At 45.1% G+C, this 12,382-nt stretch overlaps 1 protein-coding gene across 2 annotated transcripts in view; it reads left to right on the top strand.

Moving 5' to 3' along the window:
- SPATS1 (spermatogenesis associated serine rich 1) overlaps positions 1 to 12,382 on the top strand; it is a 150,701-nt gene that overhangs the window by 46,578 nt on the left and 91,741 nt on the right. For both annotated transcript variants that reach the window (XM_063915257.1, XM_063915256.1), the window contains one exon: positions 11,448 to 11,612. In XM_063915257.1, the coding sequence (XP_063771327.1) occupies positions 11,448 to 11,612 (165 nt within the window). The remainder of the gene's footprint in view (positions 1 to 11,447; positions 11,613 to 12,382) is intronic.

The raw sequence follows: 12,382 nt of genomic DNA, 5'->3' as shown, positions 1-12,382 counted from the left end.
CAGGTCAGAGGCCAGATGCTCTGTTCTCTCTATCAGGTGCCGTTTAACGATGTGCTCGTAATGAGTGTGAGTATAAGGAGCTTGGGCACTGCGGTGAATATCCTTCATTTTAGTGTGGGATACGGTCATTACCTCAGGCAGTACTTTTCCAATATAACATAACCCTTCTGAATTTGGGGCAAGCCACTTATACGCCTTCCTCCCGCATATGAAATATGCATCATCGGGGAGAACATATGGGACGGAGTAGGACATAACCATATTACACATTTTCCATATGAAATTTCCTAACCCTAATTCTCCCATCTGTTTAGTACACGTATCGGTTTGTACGATGTGTGCACAGTATCCTGGTGATACCTCTCCAACTCTCATGGTCCTACTTCCTAGGGTATACCTATATCGGAAATATTTTTCACTACCGGCTATGTGGCGTATAAGTTCTGTATCTGTTGGCATTCTATCGGCTCTGTATGAAAAGGTCATGGTTTGGTTATTCCATGACACTTCCCAATTTCCCGGCTTTCGGGGATTGGAAATGTTAAAACATACTAGGGATCTATCCACATGATATTGGTGGAGCTTCAAACTAGGAGGACTGGAGATATTAAACCTCCTGTCCACCGGCCTCCCACCACTTAGCTCAAGTACCTCCCCTATAGTTAAAGGGAAGGGCACTACTCCTGATTTGCTATGGCCTTGAGGTACTTGAGAGCATACCCAACAATCTGTCTGATTTAACACTTTACCCACTAAGGAGTGATAGTCACTCAATGGATGCCGGTCCATGTGGATATTAAAACTGGACTGACATTTCTTGATGCACCCATCCTCAACTATCACAGTGTCTACAGATACAGTTCTTTTCTCAGCTAACAATCCTTCAAAATGTTTACAAATAACATGGCTGCTAGATCGTTTCCGGTACTCGCCTTTGCTCGGTGATTGTGTTGCTATTGGAAATTTACACCTCCGTCTTAGTCATCAGAAATCCATTCTGGATCCTTTCTCGACCTCACTGGTACTCTCACCGAAACAGACTGCTCTGGTCAACATCAGGGTCAACATGAAAACACGGCTCACAGTCTCTCGAGGCGAGTCCATCTTACAGGAGGAGAAAGGAGAAATTTGTAATGGGGGTACAGGAAAACAGTTTGAGGGGGGGAGAGAAACTTGTTACGATAATTAGTTCTCTAGTCTTGTTGTTCTTCTTGTTCTGCTGTCATCTCAAAGGTGCTGTCTCTCAGTCTTCCAAACGAACATTCCGGTGATGCAATATTCCTTCCAAACCAGCGATCTCTCTGTACGGAGCAAAAATCTTGCATTACCATTTGTCTAACTGATGGGTGACATACCATCTTTAAAAACATGAAAACATGAGTGAGAAGAGAGAGAACAAGAAAAAAAACCAAAAGAGAGAGAGAACAATTCATATACATATATATTACATAAACCAACAATAAACAATAACAGAAAAAAAAACATTTTTCAAACATTTTAAAACATTGTTCATCAGGCTGTCATATCTACATGTCCAATGGTATCCTTGCGCAGTCCCTCCCACCAGCACCTCCATACTCCACCCTTTGTATCTGGCCAGGATACATTGATGTGGGTAGGTCATGCTGGGGTTTGGTAGACTTCAGCAAAGACCAAGTAGATATGCAATGTTTGAGTCCTACCAATAATCGTCAGAGATGGGGAGAGAAAAAAAACATTTCACAGATACATTTACAACGTTTCACCCGGTCATTCCTGTGTCTTCAGGGAATGACCTCCCAGTTTATTAACTATATCCTCAGGCTTACCATCAGTCTTAATGATCACCTTTCCTGATTGCAACTTATAGGTGTAACTCAAAATTTTACATATGTGGTACCATTACGATTTTATTTTTCATGTCGTGGTCTAGGGGGTCTGGCTTTATGTGGGCTGTTACAGTTACTGGCATAATGCCCTTCTCTTTTACAAAGATAACAAACCCTGGGCTTCTTCCAAGTGTCAGTGACCTGAGGTTTTGGTTGATTTGATGCCTCCTCAAACGCTTGGATGCTCATCACCATCAACCGCTTTCCCTGTACCTCCCTGATTCCTTGGATATCATGGTTATGTTGTTGTCTAGGGGGTTGATATGATTTTTGTATTTTTCTTGATCTACAATCTCTTGCAAAGTGTCCCTCTTTATGACAATTGTAACAGACTTCCACATTTGAATTTCTCGCAGTGGTGGGGGGCTTATGCTGGAGTGGTCTTGTGGTTAGGGCCTGTATACTTGCGGCCATTAACTTATCACTTTGTGACTCCCTGTATCTGGTGATATTCTGATCATGATCAATAGCGGCCTCTCTTAATGCGGCCACCGAGATATTTCTCCAGTTTGGGTTGGTGGTCTGTATCCTAGTTCTCAATACCTCCTTTAAACCATTCATTAATACCTTAACCGCCATTTCTCTATGCTGTGCATTAGTTTTGATGTCTGTGATCCCAGTGTTTCTAGCCATTACTTGCAGTGCTCGATTGAAATAATTAGAAATACTTTCCCCTTCGTTTTGTCTTATGGAGAAAATTTCATTCCACTTGACAACGGCAGGGAAATATACTTCTAACTGTCGGTTAATCTGCTTAATACATTCCTGATTGTGTTCCTCCGTTTGAGGTACTTCTGTGTCTAATTGACAATCAGTAATACATTTCGCAGGATCTCAATTCGGTCCGGGACCAGGGACGGCGCATTGCACTGTCCTTGACGGGAATGATTCCCTGATCGTCAGTCTTCCCATTGGGGACTGTGATCACCCTGACAGGACTAAACTCAATTACATCACCTTGTGTTGGTCTTGCAATATGGGGTACATTTGTTTGTGCGTGATATAAAACATTGTACGTACCTGTGGACACGACCTCACCTGACCCTCCGTTAGGGGGTTTGATTATTGCCTTTACCAATTTGGTCATGTCCACCTGGATGTCTTGTGTGATGGCTGCTGGAAAAGGTGCCGACATCGTGTTGGGCTCACTTTCTTGCTTGTAGTCCTGAGGGAAGTTTGACATGGGGTGCGACTTGCACAGGTTAACATTTGTAATTTTTACACTTTCATTTTTATAAACATTATTACATTTGTTACTTTCATTCTTAATACAGTTACTAAGTGCATTTTTATCGTACAACATTGTGCCATCCTCTGCAACCATAATCCTCTCCATTGTCATGTCTCTCTTCCCAAGATGAGAGTTTGATATGTCAGTTAAACTTCTTTGCATTTCACTTTCCTGTTGCCACAATTTTAAATGGTCATAATGTTTGATCCGTCTCTTTGCTGATTTAATGAGACCTATCCTTCTCCTTAGATTTAGTAACACATCTGGGCTAAAGCTACCTACCCGGGGAAACTTCTCCCCGTCATGCACAGTCATTCTTTCCCATTCATCACATAAAACCTGTGTGTGTGCTGAGTCAACCCGAACCGAGGTTGATCGCCCCCTACCTGAACAACTGGCCCCCATAACTTGCAGGTGTTGCTTTCACTAGCTCTGACCTTCAAATCAGGGTCTTCAGCGAACCCTTACAAAAACCAAGATGTCCGGGGCAGGCCGGCGGCGAAGTTTACCGAGTACTCCACTCACTCCTCGCCCACGTTGGCCAGTACTGCAATCACTGATTCAGAGCTGCTGTACCCAACCTAGGGCCCCTATGAACCTTTACTTACTGGGGCGTGTTGGACCTACCAGTCCCCAGCAAGTATCGGTTGTTGGATAGTTCCCGAGTGACCAGCGAACCTCCCTTAAAATAAAAAAAATTACACAAGTGTACAAATAGCGTTTATGACGCAAATGGTACTGGTCAGGTTACTAACTAATGCACACAATTACGTGCGGTACAATCGTTCGGCACATAAGCAACTAATCTTATGTGCGGAGCGACCAGTGGAATCGAAAATTGCGGCTGCGAATTCCTTCAGCCTGAGCTTCAATGGCCTATATGGGTTCCGCACCAACCCTTCCTGGTGTTGTGCTACTTTTCTCTGTAGCGGACTTCTTAGTCTGCTGTACCTAGACCTCCTGGTCTGTTCCGGACCTCCTGGTCTGTGCTACAGTAGACCTCCTGGTCTGCTATACTCTAATGCTCAATTTTATGTTTAACAGGGGATGCCTCCCCAGCCACCATGCACGTCACTTACATGTATGTACCTCACGAGAACTCGACTTCTTGTGGTTCAACCCAAAAATTGTAAAAACTTATATATGCAAACACTCACCACATGTACACTTTAATTTTATTTCTGCGCAGAAATTCCTTTCATTCAGTAAAAGTCTAGACCAGATGAGTCGCAAATTGGAGAAGGATCTATTAGCTTAAAATTTTGGACACTAAAATTGACTTGCGCTATTTATCGCTTTTCCTCCTTTTTCGCCTGTGAAAATAATACTATCGTGTGATTTGTTTCATGTGGGCGTACCCAGACGCTCCGTTGCGTAATACACGCCACGTGCGTCGGCCTTTGGGTTGCGTACGCGAGTCTCAACCTTTTGTTAGAGACACGTGTATGCCAGCCAGATATGTCCACAGAAATACAGTTAACACGTTTATCAATGTAGATTATCTTTAATTGTATTCATCTACCGAGCACCACACAAGTCTCTCCTTGTATCTTAGGCAAAGCTGTGTGCGTGCTTTACAAATTACCCCTTAATGTATTACCTTTACTCTTTAGCTACTAATAGCAACAAATCTTTCTTAGCACGTTATCAATTGTGAAATGGCAACCAAGAGAGTGATATGTGAAAATACACGAATGAAAAGAAATGCAGATGTATGCGTGCGTGCGTACGCAAGACAGAAATAAACAGTTTTTATAGAAACTAGCGTGTTGTTCTTACCTCCGGTTCCGGATTCCTTCAGCACCCTTTACTAAGCGAAGCAGACGCTTATCCGGTCAGCACGACGAGGAATATTACCTCCCGCCCTTTGCTGATGGATAATGTCTGCTGAAATTACCTAGTGCAGATATGTGAAGGACGGACGAGCCGCCAATTGATAAAGCCTAATATTTATCTTACGTAAAACCCTTTAAAAGGTAAAAGAACACAGTACGCTATTGGCGTAAGGAATACCATAAGTGTACGCACGTTGCGTAACAATCGCTTAGCCGTGGTCGAGACGCACGAGCGTCACGTTCGCTCACGGCTAAGAGAGCACAGGCAAGCACGCTATAGGCTGCCGACTAACGTAATGGTATGCTATCAGCGTAGCGGACGCTTGAGACCACGAGGAGATCACCAGCGGCGCAGACGCTCACAGAGTTAAACCTTAACAACTATACCTTGAACAATGTATCTATACAGTAAACCTTCGTGCAATGATAGGGTGTAAATGCAACACAGTGTAACCTTGTTAACTTGAAAGCTGTACGAGCGTCTCCGACGCTCTGAGAATACTTAGAAATATAATAAATACACAGATACCGGTATTAGGTTCTAACACCTTATATGAACGTTCTATTTGCAAAAAGAATAATACAATACAAGTTATACACTACCAAAATAACATAGATCACCTAACCGAATAACTACACATAAAATACAATAACAGTACAATAACACTTTGAGAGGAAAAGAGAGAGAAAGGGGAGAAGAGAGAGAGAGAGAGAGATATAGCTCACAATAACAATAAAGGCAATATGGTTGCGGAGAAACTTACGCACAAGGGAAACAATCGCATGCGCCTCTGGATATCCAGCTCCCGATTATCAGCAATGAGAACCGTTGAAGAGAATAGAGAACTGGATCAGATCGGCTTGTCCTTTTATACCCTACACACAATACAGTACAATGGTCCCTATATTCTTATTGTTCATTGGACACAGGAATTCGTCTTCGCATTATAACAAAAGGTCATAGGTTGATTCATACAGGTGGGCTGTGACTATTTCCAACTGCTCAGGTGGGTGGGAAACTAGGTTTCCCGCCGCATGGATAATAAAGTGCAAATAATAGTAAATGTCCATAAACTTCTTATGTCCATAACTATTCGCACAAGCGATTAATCCGCTTCAAACCAACACCGGAATATTGCTAATTAAATACTCTTCCGATGGATACTAAACACCACTGTATAACCCCTGTCTGACCCTTCGTATCAAACAAAGAGGGATCTCTTTGTCTATGAACATGCTACATTAACTAAACTTTCAGATTCTATCAAAGGGACCATAATCTACAAAATACATTATATGGTTAAAATATGTAACGGTTGAGTCGCCCGCTAGACGCACATAAACTTTACCGTAAATGCGCATACCGTGCGCCTGCGGGTGCACGCAACAGCGAGTATGCGCACGCACGGGAGAGCCCATGCACTCGCAGCGGGGACACGCATGAGGTGCAAATATGGCAATGTGTAGCGTGATATTTTTCTGACTTTGACATCATACATAAAGTATACTATCCATCCATCTACATTGTATACCTGTGGTGCCTTTTAGTTGTGCGCATTAAAATATGGAGAACAAAAATGTGGAGGTTAAAAAAATAGGGAAAGATCAAGATCCACTTCCACCTCGTGCTGAAGCTGCTGCCACTAGTCATGGCCGAGACGATGAAATGCCATCAACGTCGTCTGCCAAGGCCGATGCCCAATGTCATAGTACAGAGCATGTAAAATCCAAAACACAAAAGATCAGTAAAATGACCCAAAAATCAAAATTAAAAGCGTCTGAGGAGAAGCGTAAACTTGCCAATATGCCATTTACGACACGGAGTGGCAAGGAACGGCTGAGGCCCTGGCCTATGTTCATGGCTAGTGGTTCAGCTTCACATGAGGATGGAAGCACTCATCCTCTCGCTAGAAAAAAGAAAAGACTTAAGCTGGCAAAAGCACAGCAAAGAACTGTGCGCTCTTCGAAATCACAAATCCCAAAGGAGAGTCCAATTGTGTCGGTTGCGATGCCTGACCTTCCCAACACTGGACGGGAAGAGCTTGCACCTTCCACCATTTGCACGCCCCCTGCAAGTGCTGGAAGGAGCACCCGCAGTCCAGTTCCTGATAGCCAAATTGAAGATGTCACTGTTGAAGTACACCAGGATGAGGATATGGGTGTTGCTGGCGCTGAGGAGGAAAATGACAAGGAGGATTCTGATGGTGAGGTGGTTTGTTTAAGTCAGGCACCCGGGGAGACACCTGTTGTCCGTGGGACGAATATGGCCATTGACATGCCTGGTCAAAATACCAAAAAAATCAGCTCTTCAGTGTGGAATTATTTCAACAGAAATGCGGACAACAGGTGTCAAGCCGTGTGTTGCCTTTGTCAAGCTGTAATAAGTAGGGGTAAGGATGTTAACCACCTCGGAACATCCTCCCTTATACGTCACCTGCAGCGCATTCATCATAAGTCAGTGACAAGTTCAAAAACTTTGGGTGAAAGCGGAAGCAGTCCACTGACCACTAAATCCCTTCCTCTTGTAACCAAGCTCCTGCAAACCACACCACCAACTCCCTCAGTGTCAATTTCCTCCTTACCCAGGAAAGCCAATAGTCCTGCAGGCCATGTCACTGGCATATCTGACGAGTCCTCTCCTGCCTGGGATTCCTCCGATGCATCCTTGAGTGTAACGCCTACTGCTGCTGGCGCTGCTGTTGTTGCTGCTGGGAGTCGATCGTCATCCCAGGGGGGAAGTCGGAAGACCACTTGTACTACTTCCAGTAAGCAATTGACTGTCCAACAGTCCTTTGCGAGGAAGATGAAATATCACAGCAGTCATCCTGCTGCAAAGCGGATAACTGAGGCCTTGGCAGCCTGGGCGGTGAGAAACGTGGTTCCGGTATCCATCGTTAATTCAGAGCCAACTAGAGACTTGATTGAGGTACTGTGTCCCTGGTACCAAATACCATCTAGGTTCCATTTCTCTAGGCAGGCGATACCGAAAATGTACACAGACCTCAGAAAAAGAGTCACCAGTGTCCTAAAAAATGCAGTTGTACCCAATGTCCACTTAACCACGGACATGTGGACAAGTGGAGCAGGGCAGACTCAGGACTACATGACTGTGACAGCCCACTGGGTAGATGTATTGCCTCCCACTGCAAGAACAGCAGCGGTGGCACCAGTAGCAGCATCTCGCAAACGCCAACTCGTTCCTAGGCAGGCTACGCTTTGTATCACCGCTTTCCAGAATACGCACACAGCTGAAAACCTCTTACGGCAACTGAGGAAGATCATAGCAGAATGGCTTACCCCAATTGGACTCTCCTGGGGATTTGTGGCATCGGACAACGCCAGCAATATTGTGCGTGCATTACATCTGGGCAAATTCCAGCACGTCCCATGTTTTGCACATACCTTGAATATGGTGGTGCAGAATTATTTAAAAAACGACAGGGGCGTGCAAGAGATGCTGTCGGTGGCCAGAAGAATTGCGGGCCACTTTCGGCGTACAGGCACCGCGTACAGAAGACTGGAGCACCACCAAAAACACCTGAACCTGCCCTGCCATCATCTGAAGCAAGAGGTGGTAACGAGGTGGAATTCAACCCTCTATATGCTTCAGATGATGGAGGAGCAGCAAAAGGCCATTCAAGCCTATACATCTGGCCACGATATAGGCAAAGGAGGTGGAATGCACCTGACTCAAGCGCAGTGGAGAATGATTTCAACGTTGTGCAAGGTCTGCAACCTACTGTCTACTGTCACTGCATATGATTCTCTCACCATTGAAAGAATGGTGGAGAATTATATGAGTGACCGCATCCAAGTAGGCACGTCAGACAGTCCGTACGTATACTGGCAGGAAAAAGAGGCAATTTGGAGGCCCTTGCACAAACTGGCTTTATTCTACCTAAGTTGCCCTCCCTCCAGTGTGTACTCCAAAAGAGTGTTTAGTGCCGCCGCTCACCTTGTCAGCAATCGGCGTACGAGGTTACTTCCAGAAAATGTGGAGAAGATGATGTTCATTAAAATGAATTATAATCAATTCCTCCGTGGAGACATTCACCAGCAGCAATTGCCTCCAGAAAGTACACGGGGACCTGAGATGGTGGATTCCAGTGGGGACGAATTAATAATCTGTGAGGAGGGGGATGTACACAGTGAAAGGGGTGATGAATCGGACGATGATGATGAGGTGGACATCTTGCCTTTGTAGAGCCAGTTTGTGCAAGGAGAGATTGATTGCTTCTTTTTTGGTGGGGGCCCAAACCAACCAGTCATTTCAGTCACAGTCGTGTGGCAGACCCTGTCGCTGAAATGTTGGGTTCGTTAAAGTGTGCATGTCCTGTTTATACAACATAAGGGTGGGTGGGAGGGCCCAAGGACAATTCCATCTTGCACCTCTTTTTTCTTTCATTTTTCTTTGCGTCATGTGCTGTTTGGGGAGTATTTTTTTGAAGGGCCATCCTGCGTGACACTGCAGTGCCACTCCTAGATGGGCCAGGTGTTTGTGTCGGCCACTTGGGTCGCTTATCTTAGTCACACAGCTACCTCATTGCGCCTCTTTTTTTCTTTGCGTCATGTGCTGTTTGGGGAGTATTTTTTTCAAGTGCCATCCTGCGTGACACTGCAGTGCCACTCCTAGATGGGCCAGGTGTTTGTGTCGGCCACTTGGGTCGCTTATCTTAGTCACACAGCTACCTCATTGCGCCTCTTTTTTTCTTTGCGTCATGTGCTGTTTGGGGAGTATTTTTTTGAAGGGCCATCCTGCGTGACACTGCAGTGCCACTCCTAGATGGGCCAGGTGTTTGTGTCGGCCACTTGGGTCGCTTATCTTAGTCACACAGCTACCTCATTGCGCCTCTTTTTTTCTTTGCGTCATGTGCTGTTTGGGGAGTATTTTTTTGAAGGGCCATCCTGCGTGACACTGCAGTGCCACTCCTAGATGGGCCAGGTGTTTGTGTCGGCCACTTGGGTCGCTTATCTTAGTCACACAGCTACCTCATTGCGCCTCTTTTTTTCTTTGCGTCATGTGCTGTTTGGGGAGTATTTTTTTGAAGGGCCATCCTGCGTGACACTGCAGTGCCACTCCTAGATGGGCCAGGTGTTTGTGTCGGCCACTTGGGTCGCTTAGCTTAGTCACACAGCTACCTCGGTGCAAATTTTAGGACTAAAAATAATATTGTGAGGTGTGAGGTGTTCAGAATAGACTGAAAATGAGTGGAAATTATGGTTATTGAGGTTAATAATACTATGGGATCAAAATGACCCCCAAATTCTATGATTTAAGCTGTTTTTTAGGGTTTTTTGAAAAAAACACCCGAATCTAAAACACACCCGAATCCGACAAAAAAAATTTCGGTGAGGTTTTGCCAAAACGCGTTCGAACCCAAAACACGGCCGCGGAACCGAACCCAAAACCAAAACACAAAACCCGAAAAATTTCCGGTGCACATCACTAATATATATATATATGTAGTTTTGCAAAAAATAATAAATTCACCCATGACTGACAAGTTATACTCATCCCAAAGATAAAGGGGCTTATGTAATAGCCTCCGCGATGGAGGCTGTGTGGGAATTCCAGCGAGTATGTCTGTATTTTTAAAGCAGCAATCATTTACAAGGCAAAGATAACCTGGTTTGCCCTGTAAATGAATTTCGCTTTAAAAATGCAGGCATACTCGCCAGAATTCCATCACAAAGGCTATTACATAAGCCCCAAAAACTGTACTTCACTCCCAATCAGCAGCATTCATCTGTGGCGATCCATGATAAGACTGCAAAGCAATAAAAGAGTTGCGCACTACACCTCCAGATTTGTAAAACCTCCTATGTCTATCCACATATCATAAAGCACCCAGCACTTGCAGTATAGGCCTACTCTATGTATTTTATATACTGCATTACCCATGCATGGTGAGAAATTCATCTCCCACACGCAGCTTAACCCTAGGCACCTGGTGGTGCCTAACCCTAACCCCCACTTTCTGCACCCTAAACCTAACCCTCCCCCCCCTCCCCACCGCACCCAAAACCCTAAGTCCCCATGGGATCGCCGAAACCTAACCCCCCAACCCCGGTATAGTACTTATCCGGGTGCTGTGTTGACGATCAAGATCTCGACGGTCGGGATTCAATTGTCGGTGTTCTGGACCCTTTCAGGATATTCAATAGTGTTTCGGGATCCCGGCACTGGTATCTTGTGGGCCGGTATCCTGACCGTCGGGATAATAACTGCATCCCAATTTAAGTTTATTCAGAATTTGGGTTTAGCTGGCAAAATGTGAAGTACTCAAAGAAACAATCCCAAATCTTGCTGTACAGTTCCTGTGGTAATATCAAATGTTTTTCTCTGGTGGTTTATCGGAGTGTAGAAGTGTAAGTATGGCCATCAGGCCAGATGTCCATATAGATGTAGTCTAAAGACTATGGGTGGATACCAAAACATATGGTGGATTTTGGGCATCCCAGAAGGATCTGCCAAAAACTACACAGTATAACTAATGTATTTATATCTTCTAGGAAGCAACCTAGATATGGGAGCTGAATGGAGTTTTTATCCCAACTGTGGCTTTCCCCTCATTTACCACGTTGGAAAGCGATGTTTTATTGACGGGATTCACCAGAGCAGCCAAACGTCCACGCCTGCACAGACATTACCAATGGGCTTAGGAAGGAAAAAGAAAGGTAAACTGCAGGATTTTGGGGGGAAATTAGGGAATTTGTTATTGTTCCTTGTTCGTCCCGTTATCCTAAGGATGTAATCAGCTAGTGATACTCAGTAAGTGTTTGGGGTAGTTTTTTACACTGGTGTGGTATGGTACAGGTACTTTTGTCACAGACACCTACCTGTAGAAATGGGTTGTCTAAAGGTAGCTCAGTCCTCTCTCCATTTAAGTCAGGCTTTGAGGTAAGTGTAAACAGGATACTGTAATTAAAATTTCCATAGCCAGCTCAGTACTAGGTGTAGTAGCACAGTGGAAAGCCCCCCATAAAAAATAGTCTCTAGACCACCTCACAATAAAATCACACTCCTTTATTCATACTTTTAGCATTTTACATATGGTAGGTACAATACGGGTGTAGTACTGCTGACCGGCGGTCTCCTGACTGCCGGTCAGCTTACCGACGCCGGGATCCCGGCAGCATACCGACGCCGGGATCCCGGCGGGGAGGGGCGAGTGCAGCAAGCCCCTTGCGGGCTCGCTGCGGGCTCGGTGGCGACCTGCTGTCGCCACGGGTTCTATTCCCACTCTATGGGTGTCGTGGACACCCACGAGTGGAAATAGTCACTGTTGGTCGGCATGCCGACCATCGGGATAGTGACCTGTCGGGCTGGTGGAGGAGGTCATGTGACTGTCGGTCAGCTGACCGGCGGTCACATGAATACCACCCGTACAATACAGGTAGTGTATATGTTTTTTAATGCAATTCACATATGTACATCAGAGCTCACA

This window comes from Pseudophryne corroboree, chromosome 4 (genome assembly GCF_028390025.1).
Source record: "Pseudophryne corroboree isolate aPseCor3 chromosome 4, aPseCor3.hap2, whole genome shotgun sequence".
Taxonomy (NCBI): domain Eukaryota; kingdom Metazoa; phylum Chordata; class Amphibia; order Anura; family Myobatrachidae; genus Pseudophryne; species Pseudophryne corroboree.
The sequence above is the reverse complement of the archived record's forward strand: the minus strand, read 5'-3'. Positions and strand labels throughout refer to the sequence as shown.